This window comes from Pezoporus wallicus, unplaced genomic scaffold (genome assembly GCF_028554395.1).
Source record: "Pezoporus wallicus isolate ANWC-B61680 ecotype Strahan unplaced genomic scaffold, APGP_CSIRO_Pwel_v1 contig_5958, whole genome shotgun sequence".
Classification (NCBI taxonomy): domain Eukaryota; kingdom Metazoa; phylum Chordata; class Aves; order Psittaciformes; family Psittacidae; genus Pezoporus; species Pezoporus wallicus.
In genome coordinates this window covers 992362-1017566 of record NW_026638491.1, presented here as the reverse complement: position 1 = coordinate 1017566, position 25205 = coordinate 992362, and the positions used below count along the sequence as shown (strand labels likewise).

Below are 25205 nucleotides of genomic sequence, written 5' to 3'. Positions count from 1 at the left end.
TGAACTCTCACTTGTAGAATGCATCGGAAAAAGCTGCGTATATATTTATATTGTTAAATATGATATGCTCAATATTGATCTAGTTATTAATACAGGTTTTAGGAGTTTGTACTTGTTCTCTGGAAACTACAGTGTAGACTGAACTAAATTACTTAGTATCTGTACTTTACAGACACACTAATATTTTCTTAGAAGATTTTCTATATACCCATATAAGGTAAGGGATAATCCTTTATAGGCAATTTGTACTTTAGGAGAAAAAACAGTTTTCTTATAACATTTAGGATGGGTGAAATGTTTTTGTGTTATGTTTAGTAATGAATTATAAACAAAGCACAAAATGCAAAAAGCAAATAGGAATTTCAAGATCATAGAATCATACAATCACAGACTGGTTTGGGTTGGAAGGGACTTTAAAGCTCATCCAGTTCCAACCCCCTGCCACGGGCAGGGACACCTTCCACTAGACCAGGTTGCTCCAAGCCCCGTCCAACCTGGCCTTGAACACTGCCAGGGATGGGGCAGCCACAGCTGCTCTGGGCAACCTGTGCCAGGGCCTCACCACCCTCACAGGGAAGAACAGCTGCCTAAGATCTCATCTAAATGTCTCCTTTAAATGTCAGGTTAAAGCCATTCCCCCTTGTCCTGTCACTACAGGCCCCTGTAAAAAGCGCCCCTCCAGCTTTCCTGATTCTCTTAGGCACTGGGAGCTGCGCTAAGGTCTCCCCAGAGCCTTCTCTTTTCCAGGCTGAGCAAGCCCAGCTGTCAGCCTAAGATGTCCTTTAATGCTGCAGTTCATTACAGAACAATGTTGTAGTAATCTGAACAATCTTCTAGATTAACTGTTTTGGGCAATCATCCCTCATTTTTGTCATTTTTCCTGGTGTTACCTTTGCCAAATCTTGCAATTCCTTCTTAGGAGGTGATCACATATAATTGGCTGACTCAGAATACAGCTAAAGAAAACTGGAGATCTGCATAAACAAAAAATATGTTATCAGGTACCCAGTCTATCTTGCTACAGTACATTGTATATGAGTTCAGCCTGTGGAAAGAGCTCATGATTTGGCCACCAACCTTTGCCTTCTTGAAAAGGACCAACATCACCACTTTGGGACCAGTTTAACTGGGTAGCATCTGAGCAAATACCTCCTGCTTTCTCATGTATTTTAAAGAGAACAACCACTATATCTTTTGGCCAGGGCAAGTGGCAGTTGCTTCTCTATTATGGTCACCTGTTCCCATTAGGCAAATACCTGCTGACATTAAGGCTGTGTCTATAATAATTTCTAATTAATTAAAAAAGAACTGGGTTTAGATGAATAAAATAAATTAATATAAATATTCATAACAATTATATCACTAAAAATCTTTTATGGCCTACTAGCTCCTTGACTGTCATTTAAAACAAAGCAAACATCGAATAGAAATTACTGCTGCCCCAGTGTGACTTATACTGGGTATGTCTTCAACTATTCAGAAATCCCTGGGGCCATGTTATTCTGCTGAGGTTTTGGAGTCTAAATTCATAGTAGATATATATGTAGGAAGTGTGTTGATATATCCTTGTGTTTTACTCTCTTTCTTGTACTTTGAATCAGATGTACCAGGTATTATCTTAATAGGAACTGCAGGTAGAATAGTTCTGAGTTACTAATAGTTGTAAAACTTTATTGATACCAGTTTTGACATTTTGTTGAAGCATGATGTCCAGTGCCTCTCTGCACTTAGTGTAGATAATGTAGCTATCGACATGTAATTTCAGTGAAATGGTGTATACAGTATGTATAGCAGTGCTCTAATTTCATGTAATTGGTTTCTGTGTGTTGAGTCATAGTAGAAAATTAGACTGTCTTTTAAAATCCTGTTCTACTTTCTGTTTGGCATTTATATCTGTGTTTGTTTCCTTTTGGCCATTCAGTTAATTAGTTTCCACTGCTTAGTGACTGCTTTATCTGTCTATTATGGAGTATCCTGTTCTGATAACATTCAGAATCATGTATGCAGCCAACTTACGGTAAAAATGTTATTTTTAGTTTTCAGCTATCTAACCAGTGTGGTACGTGTTAGTATCTGCATGCGTGTAGTTCCCTGGCAGTGAGTGAAAGTGTTCGCAGCATAGATTTACTGCCTTGTGAATGTAGTTGTTATGACATCAGTAAGAATTAGTGTTTACCTAGAATGATTAGTTTTTGTTTTGTTTTATTCTTGTTTGCTTGAAATGTAGGGACTCTTTATCACCATAAGTTAAGTAAGTCACTGTTTAAATTGGCACAGTGAATAAGGGGAAATCAAATTAACTACATTCCTGCAGGATGCCCTGGCTGCTTTTGACTCTGTGCGCTGTTCAGCCCTTAGTCACATCATGGCATCACAGGATCCCTCTGAGTCGCTTCCAGGTCCTCCTTGCCTACACATGCCAGGAAATCAAGTGCAGTCACCTGGCTGGGACAGGAAAAGGCTGCATGGGGCTGCCTGTTCTCTCCAGAGTGCCTGAGGGGTCAGAGTAGGAACCTCTGCTTCATTCCCTTGGCAGGAGCACCCTCTGTGAAAGATGGATACACTTGTAGACAAAAAGTGCACTGTTTCTCTCATTGATAAAAAGTGTATTAATAATTATTTGGAAATGAAATGCAAAGTTAAATGCTTCTCAAGTTACTGTGATTGTTGTACAGGCCTGTTTGCTAGTCACAAAAAGTATGTCTGATCATAAAACAGACATATGAAGGATATAGTCTGTGGCAAAAAATTTCTGAAATCAGGGCTACAGTTCAGATATGTGAGAAAAAACAAGACTTTTCTGGTGGTTCTGAAAGAGCTTGGGACAGCAAGAAGAAGCTGGTTCATCCCTAGATATCCTGGGCCTCAATCTCATAATCATCCTCTGTGAGTGGAAAGAGATAAAATTAGGCCCCAAAGCACAGGAAGCATCCTGCTTGTTGAAGCATCCCGCTTGATGAACCATCACATTACGGTGCTTCAGTATGAATAATACACTGCCATACTATGTACTGCCTATTCATTATCCCTTGTCCCCTCTTAAAAGTGACCAGTTATGAGCTGGAATGTTTTCTGGTGTTTCATGTCAAAAGAATGAAAAGGAAAAACAGTAAGGTTGGTCTTTTCCTTACACTCAAAAAGTTCCCCATTGAAATTGCATGCTGTACACTATCTACAGTGGAGTTTATTTTAAAATTATCATAAGAGTTATTTAGGTTGGAAAAGACCCTTAAGATCATCAAGTCCAACCATTGCACAACTTCTTTACATCACAGGAAATAAAAGGCACAGGGAGTATGAGTAAGGTGATAATAGTTAAAGCCTATGTTTCAATTCTTTTACTGTAGGGGAAAATTGCTATTTTGCTAGCTGTTAATAACAAGATGATGTTGTTATTACAAAGAAAACACTGAATTTAGAAAAAATGAACAAAGATAATTTCAGCATAATATCTTTTCCTAAGCTATTACGCAGCACAAAAATTGTCTTGATTGTATTTAGCATCCATACAAATCATTCAGATGTTTTAGTACCAGTTATGTTCTCATTTGCATTGATATTCTCTATTTACAACAATGAAACCCCTTACATTTTCTGTCAGTGTAAGAGGAAAAACAAAATCATCCTTCTTTTGAGTGTAAGTTATTTGATTTGGTAAGATACCATAGTTTTGACTAGCTGCTATAAGCAGCTTTTATCAAGGACATTTTCACAAAGAAAAAGGTGGAAAAAGTACTGAAATTTTGAAAACTTACTGTAAGATGCCCACATACCTACGCATATGAATTTCATTTTGATAGTAGTATTATTATAGTGTTTAAGTAGTGGAAGACAATTGGAGATAAAGCCACTACCAGTAATCATTTGCAACTAATACTAGAAGATCTTGAAAGCAGTTACATGGTTTTTATCAGCTTTTCTTTCCTCTCACCACTACAGAAGTACACTATTTTCTAAAAACAGTCTTTTCTGCAGGAACTCTATCATTCTGATAATTAATATAGCGACAGAAATATAGCACTTGATTTTCGTTCCTGCTCTTCCAGAAACTCTGTATTTGCCATTCTTTGAACAACCAGAAACTGAAACTTGTCACCGAAGGATGAAATCTGTATTGAATCACAGAATCTTGAACACAGATGATAAAATTTCTCCCAACTCTGGGCTCTGTTCTTGTAAATTGTAGCTCGAATGCCTCATAGACTGAGTCTGATTTTTTTAGTTCAACAATTGGTAGTCATTTGCTTTTAATGCTTTCTTATGGTGTGAACTGATTTCTGTAACTTACATGTATAAAACAAACTAGACATTCTTGCTATACTGGAAATAGTCATGAATATAATATTTCACTAAGTGTTGTACCTCTTCTGTACATATCAATAAATGTCGATTCATAATTTTCATGGCTTTTATATCTGTGAGTTTTAGTGTCAGCCTGGCCTCAGTATGGGCGTGCTTTGGGTTTAGATAAAGCAGTCCAATGTGAGAGGCTGCTAGTTCTGAAAGCTACAGGCAGGGTGGAGGATGTGTCTGACTGCCAAAGTGTCAGAAATCTCACCCCTCACCACTGTATCCTCTAAATAGTCCAGGGTGCTGGCTGCAACTGAGATCATTTACCACAAAGGCCAGGATGCACTAACTACAGTTCTTGGCGATGAAGTCTAGAGAAGTGGGAAGAGATGTTAGAAGAGTAGGATGATACAATGCCATGGCTGCTGTTGCTTTAGAAACTTACTTCCCTACCCTGGATGCTAAAAAAATAAATCTCATAGCCTTTAAAAAAAAAAAAATTAAAAATAAAACCTGTAGCTGAACCCCTGGAGCACTTTGTAGAGAATTCAATTCTTATTTAATACATGCATTTAGAGATGCTCATGGAGTGAACCATGGTCCACAGCACTGGCAGTTGGTAAGTATGGAGAGGAAGCTCTGACATTTATGCTCAGATGGAAATAGCATATCTACCGTTGTGTGATCAAGACACATAACTGAAACCCGGGCTGTGAGGTTTAACAGTCTGCACAGCCCTGGGCTTAGTTCTTACTAATCTAACCAAAGCCAGCACCGCTTCAGTAGTTTCCAAAGAAAATGCAGGCGCGGCAGGAAGTGGCTTTGGCAGCGCTTCAGCTGGCGATCTGCCCTCTGAGTCAGTAACAGACCAAGTCCTAGGAAGATCTTTGGGCTAAAGATAAACCTGAGACCCCGGAAACATCCTCATCTGGCCTCATCAACAAGTATTGCTGATAAATGCACACTGCTGACGTAAAATTCCCTGATGAAGTTGGTTGCGCTTAGGATTCCACATCACTCGTGTTTTACATTCAAATTCCCTCCTTAAAAGGTGGCTATTCTTTTGCCACACATCATGTCAAAAACTTTGAAATGAAAGGCTCAACGCTGTGACTTATGTTTATTTCTTTTTTTAATCAATATTTCTGCAGTGACCTAAGAAAACCCCCAATCCATGCAGAAGCCAATTCTGCAATTATATCACGTTGTCCCGTTTGGAAATACACACACCAAAGACTGATTCTCTAAACTCTTGCAAGTCCCTCATATGTCCCTGTTTTATCATGTCCTCAGCCTTAGGAAAAAAGATGATTTCAGGAGTGTCTTCGTATATGGAGTGCATCCCTCCCTACAGGAAAGCATAGAATCACAAATGGTTTGGGTTGGAAGGGACCTTAAGGCTCACCCAGTTCCAACCCCCTGCCACAGGCAGGGACACCCTTTACTATACCACGTTGCTCTAAGCCCCGTCCAACCTGGCAATCTTATAGCACCTGCTAGAAGGTTCTATAAATGACACTGAGTCATGAATCACTGACCCATCTTAAAAGATATTTCTATAGCCCTTCTCAGGCATGAAAAAAAAAACCTAAGAGGACACTTCAGGGCTGCTAAACCTTAAACAGTCTTCTCCTTTGTATTAGATAGTAAATGTAAACAGGACAAGGACATGAAAGAAACAGGTGGCCCCAACTTACACTGCTTTAGAAGGAAAACATTAAAAATGACACCCAGTAATTTGCAGCAAATCCTTACGCTGTCTGCTGTCTCACATGGGTAGCACGCAACAGAAGTGCTGTTCTGCTGCAGCAGGCCAGGAAGGAAACAAGATTGCATGCAAGATCAGTTCTTGCGGTTGTGGCAGTTAGAAAGGCAGGCAGGTTCTGTGGCAATAAGCAGAATGTGTCTGCGTAGACAGATAAATTACAAACCCACTGCATCTCACAGTGATGGGATCCAGAGGAATGAGCCTACACGCTGTCTGTGGTGCCTCTGTAATACAAGGACTAGTATTTAGAAAAGCAACCTAGGGTCTGTCTTTCACAGTGTAATGCTATTCACCGTCACTTGTGACTGAACAAAAAATATGTTTGCCATACTGATTCGTCAGACTGATCTACCTCTGTTTAGGTGGCGCTTTACGGGGGTGCCCAAAGGTGCATCATGATTCCATCACAAGAGGTGTCTTGTGAAATACTGATGTGGAGACATGCAAGTGAGAAAGACAAGTGACTCCCAACTCTGTGAAGGGGAAAGAAGAGGAACTGGGGTAGGAAATTCATTCTAAAGTTATCCCACTTTCACCCAACTCACCAGTATTATCTAAATTCAAGTGAGGATGAGGTAGGCTTTATTAGCTTACTTTTCAACAATGTTTTTTGAAGGCAGTACTCCATACGAGTGAAGATTGCTTTAAAAAAGGCTCCCTGAGGAGGATCCATACCTTTGCAGTTAATCAGCAGCAGGCTGACCCTCTGGCCCATCTCTGCACCTGGCTTCTCCCATTTTTTACTGGGATGTAGGCTTTAGACCTGCCCTCTGCACACAGGTGAGTCACCCTTTTGAACGAAAGTTAAGTTTGGTTTCTAAGTCCCTTGCTGAACAAACAAGCATCCTTACTTAGAGTTCATTTCAGACTTTCTTTTGATGAATGAAAGAAACATTAACTAGAAAATGAACCACAAGGGAGCTTCAGGGAAGTACCCAGTAACTATAAACTTGTATCCACTGGTGAGTCTAATGACCTACTGCTGCAAAACAAAACATCCTTAATTGGCTGGATGACTATAAGACAGTTTTACAGTAAAACAAACCCCACGTACTGGCACACTAGGGTACAGCTAGACAGGCAGCATTTAGACATACATTGACAGTGCCTAAACAAAGCCAAAACAGTGAATCATTTGTAGATCCAAAAAGTGAAATGAACCCAACATACTTTTTGCTGTGAGGCTTGTATCATTGACAGCTGTAGTCCAGAGAACCCACCTGAAGACTTTTCTCTCCCTTGCTGTGCTGTTGTCAGCTGAGATCATTCTGCCTTGGATGCAGGGCTCAGCTCAGCCTAGAAAATTGATCTTACAGGCTCAGGCTGAAAGATGCTGAAAGCAGTCTCTCTGAGCTGGCTCTGGTGAGGGTGCTGCCAGCAATCTGCAGCAGCAGCAGCCCCGAAACAGATGCTTATTATAAAAAAAGTAAGTTGATAAAAAGTGATGAATAGAAACTCACACTTAACACCCAATCACTGCAGAACATACCCAGTTTGTTACTGTCTGCTCTGGGTAAGATGAAAGCGTGGGGTCCTGATTCGTGTGATGAAATGTGGTCACTGAAAATGATCTAAACTTTTTTTCCACCAGATTAACCCAGGGGAAATAAAAAACACCAAACATAAAAAAAAAGCCTTTTCAGTACATGGTGCCAAAAGCCGCTGACTGCAAGTAAATTTAGATTTAAAGCTAAAATTCTGCTGTAACCATACCATTTATACGCTGCAACACAGAACTAGCATATGGGCACTAAAGCTGTCCTCACCCTAACACAATTGCCTGAGGCAAGGCTTTCAGTTACAAAACTTACAGGCTCTGGGAAAGAGGTGGAATATGACTTGTTGCATCCTCCTCTGTCCTGGGTTGCTCTGAGAGTCTGAAGGACTTCAGGCCCAAACTTAGCAGACCTGGAACCTGTTTGATGTACAGAGCCTCCACTGCCTATGAGCCATATGCTGATTTCCCACTGCCAGCCTACACAGCCTTAACTTCAGCTGTGCCTTTGGCATCACTTACAAGGCAGCCAACTGAGACTTTTCCCTAATATTCTAAAAAATGCTTGGGGGTTTTCCAATAGATGCACTTAAATTTATGCCAGGTTCTATTTGACTTGACAAATCCTGTTTTACTGTAAATTTACAGACATTTTTTGCCAATGGGAAATAAATTTTTTTAAGTATTTCATTTTAGTATAAAGGGCAGGTTATAACATGAACTGTGCATGGTGAATCTTCCCCCCCCCCACCAAAAAGTAGTTTTACATGGTTAGATCTCCTGTTTGGGATATTAAAACTAGCTTAAACTATGCCTATTTCTGAAAACATAAATGGCCATCTTCTCATTTGTGGACTTGTTTTGATCCAAAGATCATTATTTTTCTTTTTTTCTCCTCAAGGAAAACACCAAACTAGTGACATTCTCATCAGCGTTCAATGCACAAATTTGTCTGGTAGAGAATATATGAAAATGGATTTTATCCATCCACTTGTTCATCCAAATCCCTCTTTCTGTCGAGTAAGAAGGTTTAATAAAATGTTTGATGCTTCTTGAAGCTGTCAGTCTGGCAAAACCTTTGTAACGCTTGCTGGAAGCATGCAGACAAAATTGAAAGAAGGATGTGTGTAAGGCATACATAAAGCTTCCACTGCCTCTGCTTTACTTGCACTCTAACAAAAATCAGGTCCTTTGAGGTCAGGAAAGGTTCCTTGATGATGGGTTCATTTCTTCAATTCAAACTTTGCAAAAACACTGTGCAGCCACATGTTTGACCTATGTGAAGATCCATGTCAGTCTGGTCCTTTAAAAACAGGAAGATGAGCAAGAAGATAAATATTCTTGAAACCTTGACGCTGCTAACCTTACTCCAAATGGGTGAGATGGGGAAGACAAAAAGTACAGTGTGCTGTACAAAAGACACTGTTACTCATCTTTGCTAGATTTGCTCTTTGCCTCCTATTTCTCATCGTCACAGCTACTTGCCCTCAGCGTGGTGTTGGTGGATGCCACATGCAGCACAGCATAGTAATAATGAGAAATAAGCTACCATGGGAAAATGGTTCAAAATGAGGTGGGCAATGTAGAGGCGGGGGAATGTAGACTTGGAGGTGGGGGAGTTCACAGGAAAAGGCCAATTCTTTTTTCCTTCTCAGAGCTGTGAAACTTTCAAGTACCAAAGTCCTGGGGGTGTTGAAGGGACTTTCCCAGTAATAGCACAGAAATTTCACTTTCCCTTTACTTGTTCTCTCAGCATCTCTGTCCTCCCTCTGCCCCCAGTCCTCTGGAGCTCCCACCTCCAAAACACCTTTGCACAATTCTTGCTCCCCCATAAGGAACAAGAGTTTTCACAGAATCACAGGATCACAGAACAGCTTGAGTTGAAAGGCACCTTTAAGCTCATCCAGTTCTTCCATGGGCAAAGACACCATCCACCAGACCAGGTTGCTCCAAGCCCCGTCCAACCTGGCCTTGAACACTGCCAGGGATGGGGCAGCCACAGCTTCTTTGGGCAACCTCTGCCAGGCCCTCACCACCCACACGGGGAACAATTTCTTCCTATATATAATCTAAATCTCCCCTTTGTAACCACTCCCACACAGCTGAAACTGCACCCAAAGTAACAGCCCAGCACTGTGCTTTTCCTGCCCACCTTTTTGTCCTTTTCTGCTCTGTGGAGGAAAACTAGTCAGCACCTGTGTTTATCGAAAGGGTTTGTATTTGGCTAATGAAATCTCTTGCAACCAGGGAACTCAGAACCTTGGACTGTTTAATAAGGCTAAGAAATAACTATTGGCTAGTGGCCTAATATAGTATATAAAATAAACAGATTAACTATCTGCTTACAAAATATTCTGGTGTCTGTGTATGCTGAGGCAGAACACAGTTGTCCGAGGATTTAATTTTTTCTTGAATTCCATGGAAAAAGTAATTAGGACCAGCCCTAACCAGAATGATTTACTGACCTCTGTACCTGCCGAGCGTTGTTTCTGTGTTCTAAAGAGACGCTTGGCAATTGACTCCTAATAATATTCCAGGCAACTTGCTTCAAACTACGTAAAACAGAAGATGTTGCTGTAGTTGCCAAAGGACACATAAAGTCATCCTTCCTATCCATTCCTATCCCATGTAAAACATTGTGCAGAAATATAAGTTGTGGAACTGATGTTGTGGAAAGGGTTTAAAACAACCACACAGGTAGACATGACAGCTGCATGTCCTTTCTTTGCTTTAATCAAACATTCCTTGTAAGATCATCAACAAAATGCAGGTGAAAAACACACCCTGTGTTGTTAGATGAAAATATTACATTCTCATGATAGATACAATCCCACTTTTTATTCTGCTTACTGCTTTAGACAGTATTTCAGTGAAGGGTGGTCTGGATTATATTTGTTCAAAACTGTTCAAGACAAAGGAGTAACACAAGTTGATCACAGTGTCCATTCTGGGTGCAGCCTGGTCTCTCCCACTAATAACTCCAGTCTTACCTTTTACCCTCAATGTGGAATCAAGTTTATTTTTGGAAGCTTATTTTACAGTTCAATGTGGTTTTAGCAATACTATTTCTAGTTACAATTTAGAGAAGATATTTCTTTCATTCTGATTAATCTATTAAATAAATATGCAAACATATCAAGTGCTCTCTATAAAAAAAAACACATACACACAACAAACAACCCCTCAAATAATAAAACCAAGATTAATAAAAATAGGTACTATTTTACACATCTAGTTTTGAAACTATAATGAAAGATTTACACATGAATCAGATGATAATCTAAAAAGAATCAGCATATATAGAATAACGGCATTGCCTCTGTAAAGACAACTTGAGCATCTCCTATTTAAAAATATAAAAAGAAGCCAACCAGTGTTGTCCATGTATTTATAGCCAATGAACGTTAGATAAATTAGAAAGGAGTTTGTGGATTTCACCATTAAACATCTGAACAGGGAGACAAAATACATGCCACATCTTTCTTTTCTCTTTTATAAAGAAAAAGATAGCCTTCAAGACAATGAAATCTCTCCTTTTGATTGAGACCTATATTCAATTAGGATTTAAAGAAAGGAATAATTCTTATTCTGGATCTCCATACTTAGTGAAATGAGTACCTAACACCAGTTTAAACACAGCCTTCGAAAGATCATTTTGACTTATAATGACAAATAGAAAAGCTTGCTTAAAAACATTTCAGGAAATAAAAAGAAATCAATGCACAGAGTCAACAAACTTCCCACTACACAATTCAGTATGAAAACATGTGAAAGAACTGAGAAGTTTTACAGTGGACCACAAGTACTGATGTAAAATCACATTGACCCCATTAGCTTGGACCATGAGCTGTGTGACTGTACGTAGGTGAAATATGTTGACCTACATAAAGTCCAAAACCATCCTATGTGTACTTTAAAGTCACACGTTGTCTTGGGATGTTTGCTCAGGCATAAACTGCCCCTGAGATCTGCCTGCAGATACTAAGGCACTGAGCAACTCAATGAAACGCATGGGAAAATGCTGGAGAGATGTGAGTGAGGAATATGATCAACAGTCTTGTGCTTTATATTCTAGTAAAGATAATTGCTAGCTAACGCTAGTATTTAGCCAGCTGAATGCTTGCCTTCTAAATTGCTTTAGACAGAGAACATAAAATAACATGCCTTAGCAGAACATTTTCGAAGACAGATACTGTGGTCAGGGAACAGGAACATCTGACCAGCCCTGCTAAAACCGACACAGACCGCTGGTTGCAATTACCGTGGACGGTTTTTACTTGCATTTTCTAGAGGCAGCCCTATTAGAAGTTATCATTCTCCCTCTGTTCCAATACACTTTCTTAAAAATGGTACTTGTTTTATTCTTATTTACTGGCAGTAAATAATTTTCTTTCTGACAACTCATACAAATATAATGCACAGCATCATAGCTTAATACAAATACTTTACATAACAGACACATAAGGACAAACAAAAGCATATAACAATGCAGCTGCAGTTACTTAACTATATTACATGGCTAGGAGAGTTTCCTTTTATTTTCTTTGATGTTTTCTGTTGAATTTGAACTTCTGGTACCAATAAGCAAGTAATGTTTCTTTTGGTATCTTTAAAAAGCAGAGGGAAAACCATGGATGAAATAGAATTCAGACAAACTGAGCAAGATCATAAAAAGGCAACTTTTAAAATCCCAGCAAACTAGTGTAACATAATAGTTACAGGGGAAACAAGTTTTACAAGGCTCAGCATCTCCTAAGTAAAACAGCAGAAGAAGATGTAGACCTATTCTTCAGGAATAAATACTGTCATCTTCCCTAACGATCTTCAATAGCTTGATTTGTGCATGTGTGATAGAGCTGGGGTCATTCTGTTTTATTCATTGTCCTAACAGACTCATTGAAAACATGCACAAACTGTGACCAATGAAGAAGGGAGGAAGAAGATCAATGAATCCTTGAAAAACTCAAGGATAACTGTACAGATTGTTAGGATAATAAAATACAAAAGTTTATTATGTATTCTCTCATGTTTTCATCTGCGTATTCCACCTCCTGAGAGCACTTGCTCTATGGCCATAGACATTTAGAAGAGAGATAAATAGATTCTGTCCTTCTGGGTTTTCCTCATTGCAGACCCAGCCATAAATCATCATAAAATGTCACTTTTTGTTTATGTTCTGAATGCGCCCACTGCTCTTCCTGGCTGGAAGGCATTTCTGAAGGATTCCTATGGTTTAGACATTGTATAGAAGGACTTTTTGGTATAAAACTTGATTTTTGCTGTTAACATTTGTTCTTTACTTACTCTTGTACCATGGCAAGTTTAGTAACTTTAAATGCCTGTAAGATGGAGGGACTGGACACTTGTGTACCTCTGCACAGTGAAGACCCTCCATCTGGGGAACAATGACATAAACTCTGTGCAGGAACTGGGAACTGAAAAATCTTGGGGGCTTTTTTCAGGAAGCAAATGTAATTTTTTTAACTCAGACAATTTTAAACTGATTAAAAATGAATAAAACTTAATTATGTTCAAAACACATCAATCAGTAGCACAGTGCATCTCTGAATTCATGTCCAAGTTCCATGTGATCAATTGTAATTTCCCCAGCTCTGATCTACTCAGCAACTTGGTACCATTACACACCACTGTTCATGTCAAGCTCCTGGTGATTTTGTGTTTCATTAACCGTCAGGAATTCATCACATGCTCCTGTTTGGTCATTTGACTGTTCTTTATGAACCAAGTGCACCATTTCTTGTAATTTGCTGGCATCTCCATTTAATCCACTTGTCTTCCTGTCCTCCACTGCCCCTTTGCCATTGTTAATCACCAGCTTTTTCTTCTGCCCACATCTAGAAAGAAATAAAAAGAAGTACTCTTAATGGAGATTAACAGAAATAAGTTAAAAAATGAAAGTCAGTATTTATGAGAAGATGTTTGGAAATGAAACCTGTGTCTGTCAGTGTGGACTGAACACAATACTAAGTGTAAAGTTCCTCCATATTGCATATTTCATTTTTGAAAGCATCCACCATGATATGCAAAAAATTTGGCAGGAGCTAACTTATTTGATTTGTATCTACCATTACTACAGATAGGAATAACATTCATTACTGGCAATTAGAAAAGATTTTCTATCCTTTAGACATATCCACATTTATGAACTTCGTATATACCCCACTATAAGAATGACCCACGGGGTCATTCTAAATCTAGACTTCAGACCACACCTTTGAAAATGCTCAAGTTCTTGAGATAGCCATAAATTTGGATTAAGCTCTCACTATACAAGGTAACTTTTCCCTTCTTTGTATTAACATGTCAGGCCTGGAAGCTTGTCAACAGCAAGGAAATAGAGATTACCACTCTTACTGCTATCAACAGCGTAGTTCTTTATGAAATTAAGGTAAGAAATAACTACTGCACTTTTAAAGTTACACTTGCTACAGAGCTGCCCAATAAACTTGGTATGTCGCTTTGAATAAACACACACACACGCACTCATGTGTTTCGGATTAGCTGGCATTCATGTGCAGTACACTGATGGCGCAGTAACTACCCGTCTATGAATTTGAAATGCATTACCAGAGAGCATATGGAAAGGATTCTTGACTTGTTCATGTTAGCATTTGGATCCTACTAGAATTGGGAAGAAAAAAAAAAAACAAACAAAACAAAACCCTTTTTTCATACCAGATTACACTCTAGCTTCAAATATTTCCTCACACTGATTAATACCTATTACTAGGGTCTAATTCATGCATTCATATGCATACATGTGAACACATCCACTCCACTTTTTCTCTTTGCAACTCATTGTCAGCTGCATGGAAGCTCTAAGTAAAAGATATGTTTTCCATTAACAGTGCATAGGGCATAATTTACAGCGCTGAGATTGTTTAATTTCTTGTCAGATGCAATCTGTAATTAGCTATAGTGGCCCTGTTTGCTCCTATGGTGATTCTGGGTTAAAAGGCAGAAAACAATGGCAGTCTCCACTTTTAAAGGCACAACAGAGTAACATATAAATCAATAAGCCATGCAGTTCAGTCCATGTAACTCCAAAATCACTTCACTGAAAGAAAGTTGTAGAGTTTTCTGTCTCCCTATATGCTTGACAGCTTTCTCATTTCAACAGGTCTTTAATAATACTGTCAGAGAAGCACTGATATCATAGATAACAGTCATGTGCCAAACATAGCAGGTGGCATCTCAGTACTGGCTTCAGCAAAACTATAATCAGTTTTCTCTGTCTGACAATTTGGCATTTTGTTTGCAATATTTTGTCTCATAGAAGCCTTCTGCATTATGAGCAGGGACTGCCTGGGTTGCTCCCTCACCACAATGGCAGTGATTTATTCGAGCTCCCATGTCACGCTTTGGAGGACCTTGACACTGTTACAGAAGCATGAACATGTGCTTTCCTGCAACGAGCAGACTAGGAATAAATTTGCTCACTGCTTCCTGAGCAAATACCTCCACATATTATGCAGTACATAATATACATACTATTCATTAGTTCAAATTCTGCATTCAAATAGAAAACAGATACTCTGTTAAAGGGTTCAACTTTAACATTCAAGATGCAAAAAAACCTGTTCAGGATAATTGAGAAGTAACCTCAGAACAGCCCCCAGAGAAGAGTGAGTGACAAACATTAGAGCTTATCCTTCCGAGTATTTTCAAACTTCATGGCTAACTTTGCACAGGTCATTGTAACTTTCTATTCCTCAGTTTTTTCACCTGTAAAGTGAAATAAATCTGTAAAGCTATCGAGTGCTCTGCTTTATGTCTCTGTGACTGCCAGCTGTGATACTGCCTTTTGTTTGGAAGGAACAATTTAATCCTGTGACAGCTATTGTCTAATGCAGCCCTTCGCTTTGTACATAGACAACACTGCTAATGGTGGAGGATTATACTCTGCTTATCCTGTGGTTGCTGCTGTGTCTGTCTCACAGTTTTCACTCTCAGTGGATGGGATTTTCCTATTAAGAAGTAATGACTAGAGAATAATTAATTCTCTGTGATCTATATACAGTTAGTTTCCATCTACAGGTAAAGACCAAGTGTTTTACACAGGTACTGACTTTGTGTGGTTCCACCTAAGTGTGAAGGATGATGTGTGACCTGTGAGATACACAGTGGCCTGGGCCCTCACACCCTAAGTCACAGAGCTTTGCAGAAGAAGCTATTTCCTGCTTTATGCTACTTGGCTCTTTTGTGAAGGTTTGAAGCCTCTCAATGAAGAAAACAGGAAGGCAGTGTGTTCTGAAAAAGTAAAGGGGCTACCTTACCTTCTCCGACTGTTGACAGCAATACACACTGCAAGAATCAATGCAAGTGCCACAAGGGAAGCAACTACAATCAGCCATTCTGTGGGCAGAGTTGAGGGAGAGAAGGAGAGCGTGTTAGTATCTCATGTAGTTTTGCCGTTTTGCCATTTTGCAGAACTGCAAGAACCACCCATGGCAAGAACTGCTCATGGCACAGGGTTTGATATATATAATCTTTAAGGTCCCTTCTGACCCAAACCATTCTGTGGATCTGTAACACAAGCTTTTGTTATGTTCTTTAAACTTCAGCCTTTTTCCCCTAGCTTGCATGAACATTTGTTCATTTGACAAACTGCTTCTGTGCAAATCCAATATATTTTCATCATTCATCTATGATGCCAACTCAGATGATATACCCCTTCACTATTAACACCTACAAGCACTGTACTTCAGTGAGCATAGGTGAAGATAAGCCGTATCACAGATTTACTCCAAGAGCAAAAGAAAAGGCTTAGCAATGATACACCTTCAATCCCAGGCACAAAAGCAGGATGGCTTTTGTGTAGAGTGAAATGTTCATTTCTCTTACCTCCTCCTCACCCACCCCCCTCCCCCCCCCCCCCCAAATAAAATCTTACTTTAAGGGGTAACTATGAGGTAAATTCTAGAAGAAAATATTATTATTATATATAAAAATATTTCTAAATACAAAATTAGGAGGGAACCTAAGAGAGCGTATCAGCTACATTTAACTGCAGTGAAACTGGGTCAGTAAGAAGTAAAGTAGATTTCCTTTTTAGTAAAGGGGATTTCACCACCTCTGCTGTAGCCTGTTCTTTTTGCTGTACTATGGTTATAAAGATCGTCTCCTAAGAGCTGTTCTGTTTGATTGAAATAAATCTCTATTGTTTAACAAGTCTCCTACATTTCATTTGAAGCAAATTACTACTTCTAGGTAGCTAAGTATGATTACTCCACAGGGAAAAACTAATAACCATTCTTTGTGCAGCATACTATTCTCAAATCTTCCTTCGACTTTCACTGAAAATAATGAGTTCTTCCAAAGGTGCTTCAAGGGTTCCCTTTTCAAAATTTTCTTTGTGATCTTCTTCAGGTTTTGGGTTCTTTTTTTTAATATGTGATTAATGTAATGCCTTGAACTGAACACAGAGCTTCAGCTCTGGATATTTTAGGCCTAAGTAGAGTGGGATAATTACTTTCTCTGTTTTAAAAATTGTTAATGTTCCAGAACATATTTGCATTCTTTTGCAGTTGTATCATGGTTTTGGCTTCTTTGCTTATATCTTTACTGAATTTTGCCTGATTTTATATCAATTTATAAAGTTTATTTGGATATTAATCCCATTCTCCAAATGCTTGATTCCTCTCATCCTGTATTGCTGGAAAATTATACGAATTACAATAAGCTCCATTTTTTAGACTACTAGTGAGAATGCTGAATATCACCTGGTTGAGAATAAAGCCTGAACAACTGTAATTGACCTACATATTCATCTCCTACTTCAGTTCATATTAATATAATTCTGTAAACTATTAAAACATGTGACTTCAAAAACCCACCTGGTACCTGGGCCGACCTTGGCTGTGGAGATATTTTTGTTGTTGTGATCTCTGCAGGGAAAGTAGTGGATTCATAATGTCCCTTGTGTGGTCCTTGATTACCATATATACTAGGGGTAGAACCTAAAGAATGAGACCACCCATTAGGCCAAATATGCTTAGTGTATATCTAACAGCGAGGCACAAAGACTATGACTTTCACAATTAAAAATAGATATTCTAGAAAGTTCATGATGAGGTAATTAAAAAGTATTTATACCGAAAACTGTTGCATACATTGTAATCATCTGAAATAAGGCTAGTTTCAGTATTTTGAATAACAAAACTCATGGGTTTTCCCTTTTGTCTCTCTCATACGTATCCGTTTTGGTTATGCCATTTTGTGAGCCAAAATGTAATTAGAATTGCCTGGAAATGTTCTTAAGAAAATGTAAAGATGTGAATGTTGGCAACTTTTTGAAGAGGCTTTTGTCATATAAGTCAAATATCTTGCTTGTTCTATGGAAAAAAAAAAAGAATGAGAACGAAGAGAGACCGGAAAAGAACTTTACTTTTTTATTTAAACCTAAAATGACCACTATTGAGAAATTTTTAAACTTTGGATTTTATTCCTACACAGGATAAAACAATTTCATAAAACAGAAGGTTAGTTTTCTGAATGGGTTTAAATTTGATAGATACATAGAGAGTGGGACCTTAAAAATTTAAACTATTTTTTCTGATAGAAAAAAAAATGCTCTCTTGAAAGTTGGAGGTGGATCCCCTTATCCTTTCTAGTAAGTTGTGTAATTTGCTTCTAAGACATTTGAATCAAAATGTGTATTTCCAGTTTCAAGCATTTGCTATGCAATTGCATTTCTGGCCCATGCCGTTACTGTATGGCTATCCCAAGTCTAAAACTATGAGCAGTTACAGATATTGGGATTTCATCTGGGACAACTACTTCATTATTGCTACAAAAAAAGATATTACAGATCTCCACCTCTCTGATTTCTTCCAGACTGTAACAGAGCAAATTATGCAGTTATTCTAATCAGCTGTAAAGTTCTTTTTCTGTAACACATATTGCAATACATTTCTGATCTCATTTCCTAATAGCAGTTGGCAAACACAAAACTGAAAAGTACATTTTTTTTTCCCTGTTAAGTTTAGCCAGTTCATGAATCTTCCAGATGTTCTCATTATTTTTATTAACAAAAAACTTCTTGACTGGTGAGTTGTTTTGTGCAATCTCACCACAAAGGACAGAGCACAAATTCAGCAACTAAGGGTCCGGATCTAGCCCCCAGGAAAGCCGACCAAGAAGAACGTACTTGTCTATGCCACACCTCAGCAGATTTTGTTTTAAGGTACTTTATATCAACTTTGAGAAAGGACAGAGCTTTTCTATCATAAAGCCCCTTAGAAAAGCACTCAGCTATTTATTAATAGAAACCTGCTACTTCACCCCTCCCCTGAGCACTGAAAAGAAGCAGGATTCAGTCATGTCTCCTGCTGTTCTGGCTTCAGGGAGGTGCTTGCAAGTGGAAGGGAGGGATCCTCAAAGGCTTTCTGCATTTCATTCTGATGACATACTAGATTTTTTTCTTTTTAACAGTAATTCTTTTTGTTTTCTTCAGTGGGTTGATTTGTTATTCCATGGACACTTGGACAACATATCAGTCATTAGTGTGATGTCAGACCACAGCTTAAACTTTGCTGTAGAGAAAAAGCAAGTGAAAGAAAGTATCATAGCACTTCAAGCCATTCATTTGTTCAGAGAAGGCCTTTAACAATACATCTGCTGATACATTCATGAATCTTTTCCGTTCCATTACAGATATATGGGACAGCATTACAAATGAGTGAGCCCTTCAGTAAATAAACTCTTTTCTGAGGATGGTAGTGTCCAAGTAATTCCCCTGTATTGTGCTTTTGAAAGCAACAGTAGATGATAAATGAAAAGCAATATGGCCTTATGAGCCTTTGCCAGGACACTGATAGTGTAAAGATTTCACACAGACATGGACTTAGAAAATTATCTTCCAAAGTATTCTTACAGGTTTTAAGTGCTCAGAACAGAAAGCTAGAAATATTTTTTTCATAGCATATAATGTCAGCAAATAAAATTGAGGTACCTTTTATTCATTAAGTGAACAGGGATGCAAAAGACAAGAACTGAGTTTGTTGTAATGGGAAACCAAAATTACATTCATCTTTCCAATAAAATTCTATCAAATACATGCTTTGCGTTTATATTGCTGTACCTACGTCAAAGTACTGTAACTCAGGCAATTTTGATAGGGTTGGTTTTACTGGGTTTATATAAGATTCTGAAAAAAAAGTCAAATTCTGACTATGAATTAACGTTAATTAATTAATAAAAGAATTATCTTGAAAAAATATAAGTACCTAACCTTGCTTATGGGCAAAGAATGTGCACAGACCATTGGCCAAAATCTACCCTGAGATCCTTCCACTGACTTTCTTGAACGTGCATGAGAATAGTATTTAGATTATTGTGCATGAGAAGTAGCATTTTGAAAAAAGCTATCTGAAGATGATTATTTGGATGGAAGCTGCATTTGGGAATAAGTCCCTTCATTTTCTGTACTTATTAACATGTGACAACACACACAAAGAAAGAAATATTGTATGTAGTAGAATCAGTAAACACTGTTACTGTTGACAACACTAACTACCTGAAGAAAATAACCCTTTAAAGAAAAAGGAGTTGTTCCCAAATAAAACGTCAGTTACAGCCCAGTAACACCACTATAATTATAATCACTGGCAAGATACCAACAGCAAATGCACCTAGGAGAAAAAAAAAGAAAAAAGAAAAAAAGAAAAGGTTTCACAGATAATTACTTTTTTTTTTTTTTTGGATACATGTTCAGTTAATGCAGAGGGAATACAAATGGGGAAAAAGTGACAGACAGTTAATTTAATTTTAACATAGTTACCATTTGTGCTCGTCAGAAAAGAAAGACAAACTGCAATCACACAGGTATGGGAATGAGGAGAAAATTTACACTTTCTCGCTATAATAGTTACGTTAACACATACAGAGAACTGAATAAGAAAAAGTTGTATGCAAACCACTATTTTAAAGGGGTTAGTAAATAACCTCTGCTTTGTAAAGAAAGAGATTCCCTTTAAAGCCATCTTACAATATGGCTGTAGTGAAAAATGAAAACAAACAAAAAAAACAAGGCACCAAAAAAGGAAATAATATTATAACAATTCACAATTATAGTTAGTACACATTTTTTTCGACAATTGCCACTGTCCAAAATAACAACTAAATGACTGATAAATGAAAATACTTGTAATTTATAGTTCTTACTAGTAGGAAGAGGGGTCTGTAATTCATTAAGATGATCTTCAATGTCTGGGAAAACTCCAGGTATCCAACTGACATGGGAACCATGTGTGGTGTTTGCTTGTTCATTGTCACTTCCAGGTGGAGACCCAGGTACCAGTGGCTCCTTGGTTGTTTTTTCTTGTTGAACATCATCCATGGACTGTGTGACTGCCATGATGATGGCATGATCAGCTTTAAAAGTGAGCACTCACAAAACCACCACCCATGTTATTTCCCTTTCCTGTACCACAGTGAGCCAGAAAGCATGTCCATCCTCCTTATTCAAAGCACCGAAGGAGAGAAGACATGAAGACCTCCCCTTCTTCAACAGTCACTGGCTTCTGAAAGACCCTCAAACACCATATACATGCTCACCACATTGGAGGGAGATGTTGACTACACATACAGATTCCAGTGACAGACAGAGAGGGAAGACCTTCAGAAGAAGTGACCAGCAGCAAAACCTGACCCTGTGACTCAGGAGTGAGCAGCCATACTGTAGCCAGATGTGTGGTCATCTTGCCTGGCAATCTACTGGTGAGGAGGAGTAAAGAATTGATGGCAGAATTTATGGGACATAATTCTTCTGTGATTGCCTTGCCCTCACCACCGGGACTCCTCAATGATGGTACTGCTGCTGAGCCACAGGAGCAAGGCATCTGCTTAACCCACCATAGCACCTCCACCACACCAAAGATGGTGCCAAAGCATATCAAGCCTGAACCCACTGATGTGCAAAAAAGAAAGATGGGACTGGGGATTCAGACCACCAAAGCACAAAGTGAAACATGCTTCAGCAAAAGACATAAACCACCAAGTGTACCAGCAAGAAGATCATTCTATCAACAGCATAGATCCCACCACTGATTTTTGCACTGTAAGTCCACAGCAAGAATGCAGACCCCCAGGATAAGAAAGACAGGGAAAGGAACCAATTTCAGAAGAAATAATGACTCATTTCATGCCAGGCATGAGAAATGAGTATGATCCATTATTCTTACTGGTACCAGTCAGAGGAGCGTCATCACCAGCTTTGTTCGTACTAGCTGTGGTCCTGTGGAGGACCTCATCCCCAGGGACGTCTGTGGGATGTGTGATGCCTTCGGTGCCCTGTTCTGGTTCATTATCTGAGGGCAGAGGTGAATGAGTTTGGTCTTCGTGGTGGGCACCATCAGGAGAGGCTGTAGCTGTTACCACAATGTGAGGTGCCCAGACTTCTTGGGTTATATCTTCCGGTTTCAGAACACCCATGGAGGCTGTGACTGTTGCAATGATGGCTAAGTTAACTTCAAAGACATTTATAAAACCTCACCTTATGTACTTTTCCCTCTCTATTTTATCTAGCAAACTCTACTTTTAATTAGTTAGCCAATGTAAAATATACATAAAAAATACTCCAAACCAACCAACCAAAAACCACCCCAAAACCAAACAGCAAACAACAAAAAAGCCACAAGTAAACGAGATCATCTATATATGTCACATTATTTTTGGGTGTCTCTTCCTTCATTAATACCCTACTGGTCACATTAATATAATAGTTGCTTATTCATTTCTTAAGTTTCAGTGTGGATTAAGCATATAAAGCAAAAAGAGATAGCAGCAACTTCAACTATTTGACCTTGAAAATACTGCCATGTTAAAAAATGGGATATTTTAAGTTTAGTTAAGCATCTCTCTTTTCCCATGAGATGATCATAAAAATATGTGCTGGTCTCCCAGGAGAAGAACTGAAAACTTATTCAAATAGAAAATTAGGACCTGGAATTATTTAATGGACATCTTTCACACATCATTCTGGCAGTGCTAAGACTGCTACCAATGCAAAAAAGTAAGCATGTCACAAAAGCAGGCTAAGAAGTTGGAATAACTTAATTAAATGCATTGTCAGAATTTCCAAGTGTTCAAAAATATTAACTGAATAATAAAGGTTAATATTTATTTAAAATTACACCACCAAAAGTTAACATTAATAAGCAAACCAAAAGATGCGTTTCCAAACAGTGGCCTAAAGTGTTAGTTGAAAATACCTACTAATCACTATTTAGATGAGAGAGAAAAAAATAATATGATTTTCAGAATAAAATGAGTATAAGGATTCCCATCATTACATAGGAATAAGATTCAAATTGATGGAAAATATTTGAATTAATTGCAAAATTGTAGCTGGGTTTTCATATTTACAATTGGTCTGTCAAGTGACATAAAACTTGCAGGACTGAGGAAAATTAAGTGCGAAGCTTTGCAGGATCTCTTCCACACTTAGAAAACAGGAGTAGGGAGTAAAGAGCTATATTTCAAACCACACAGCTTTTGGTTTTTATAGCTCTTCAGCAAACCCTAAATGTTGCAAATTAAATAATCCTGATAAAACTGGATTTTGAAGAAGAAAAGGGAAAGCATAAATACTAATTTTCCTTTAGATTCCTTTTTTTTTTTTTAGAAAATGCAAGAAAGATGCAAAAAGTTCCAAAGTACTAAAATGTCATTAAAATTCATTATTAAATAATAAAAGTATTAGAATAAAAAAGCAATATTTTGATTTGGGAAAATTTTAATTGGATAACATGCAAAGCTTGGGAATCAGGGTTAGAACCATGCTGAACTACATGCACAAACTGCTGTAAGTTATGCCAGAGTTCAAAGTAATAAGAGAATCTGTGGCAACACCAAGATCAGGAAAAATTAGACATGAAAAACTGTTTTTATGTCTATGAATCACTTACAGCACCAGCCATTGCCACAAAGCAATTGCTTTCTCAGTATCATGTTCTACTAAAAATAAACGTGAGAATAGCTGGGGGACATAAGAAACAGGACACCCAGGGGAATAAAGAAAATCCTTAAGCAAGTAGAAATTCTTGTTGAGATGTTCACATGCAACAAAATCATAAAAATGATTTTTGCACTGTAAGTCCACAGCAAGAATGTAGAAGCCCAGGATGAGAAAGATAGGGAAAGAAGCCAATTTCAGAAGAAATAATGCCTCATTTCACACCAGGCATGAGAAATGAGTATGATCCATTATTCTTACTGGTACCAGTCAGAGGAGCGTCATCACCAGCTTTGTTCATACTAGCTGTGGTCCTGTGGAGGACCTTATCCCCAGGGACATCTGTGGGATGTGTGATGCCTTCGGTGCCCTGTTCTGGTTCATTATCTGAGGGCTGAGGTGAATGAGTTTGGTCTTCGTGGTGGGCACCATCAGGATAGACAACAGCTGTGATCAGGGTAATTTTGTCAGCTGTGAATTACATATGTGTACTTCTGTGCCCTCCCATTCCCATCAAGTCCTAGTCTCCTGTTCACTTTAAACCACAGCTACCCTTTCCTCACCACAAAGCAAGGGAGACCTTCTGTCCTCCCATACATTACTGCTTCTCTCCCAGTTTATCTATCAGACATTTTTATTTGCTATTCTCATCTACTGAAATAATTAAATTACCTTTCCTCTTATTTCAGGAGTAAGTCGTGTTTCTCATATCATGTTTTTAGAACATTATTTTGATGTCCTAGATGGCATGCGTTATATAAGACTGCATCATGATATTGTGTCATGCCAGTTTTATAAATTACTTGCATAATCCTATGCACCAGAGGGACAAATGTTTCAACAAAATGCATGAAAAGAACATTCTTTCCCTGGATTAATATTCACAAATTAAAAGCATTAACCTGTAGATGTACAAATATGCATAAATATGTATAGTAAAGAAGGTTGCGTTACACCAAATAACGTAACGTATGTAATGAGATACACGCAATTCCAAATTCAATACAGTCAGGCTTTGCTAAGGAACAGGAAGTACTGAAAATGGTCTCCGTAACTAAAAATAATAAACATTGTATATAGAGCTAAAATTGAAAGCTTCTATCTCATCACCACCCAAGCAGAGCACAGAGAAAATTAATAACTCTATAATTTATAACACTGTCTTAAGTTACTCCTCACTACAAGTTTGTCCAGTATCTTTCCAAGACAGACCATCTGAAAGTCAGAAGTTATGAAATATACCTGATTGACTAGTACCTGTAGAGGGTGAGTCTTTTTCATTACTATTCTTTCTGGAAGGAATAATTCTATCCATTACAGCAGCTTGTGTGGTGTAATTCTCTCCCTTGTCCCAGCCTGGATACACCATTGGGTCTTCCACTGAGTTGTTCTGTTTGGCCCCATGGTTTGAGGGCATAGCTGTTATGATGATGGTGAAGCAATTATGAACCGAGTATATAAAGATCCATTTCTCATATTATTCTCCTCTTCGGTTCTTGTCTCTATGACAGGCCTTGCTCACATTTCTACTACATTTAATGGCAAAGAGAAGTAAAGCAGATTTGCTTCTCATTCTAGTTTATGTTTAGAAAAGCTGCTTGCTGTCACCAATAAGACTGACTCCTTGAACATACGCTTTTCAGAAAGAAGATATCTCATTGTTTTTCAAAAGTATT

General features: G+C 38.3%; 1 protein-coding gene across 7 annotated transcripts in view; it reads right to left on the bottom strand.

Moving 5' to 3' along the window:
- Positions 1-10544: 10544 nt before the first annotated feature.
- The window catches only part of CD44 (CD44 molecule (Indian blood group)), a 59178-nt gene continuing 44517 nt past the window's right edge, over positions 10545-25205 (bottom strand). For 2 of the 7 annotated variants that reach the window (XM_057410925.1, XM_057410926.1), the window contains exons 7-12: positions 23791-23976; positions 21758-22018; positions 20739-20924; positions 17411-17533; positions 15851-15929; positions 10545-13408 (exon numbers count right to left, since the gene is read on the bottom strand). In XM_057410925.1, coding sequence (XP_057266908.1) covers positions 13192-13408; positions 15851-15929; positions 17411-17533; positions 20739-20924; positions 21758-22018; positions 23791-23976 — 1052 coding nt within the window. In that variant the 3' untranslated portion in view covers positions 10545-13191. Of the gene's footprint in view, positions 13409-15850; positions 15930-17410; positions 17534-20738; positions 20925-21757; positions 22019-23790; positions 23977-24786; positions 24949-25205 lie in introns of all 7 variants that reach the window. The other 5 variants (XM_057410927.1, XM_057410928.1, XM_057410930.1 and 2 more) reach the window with 3 other exon arrangements.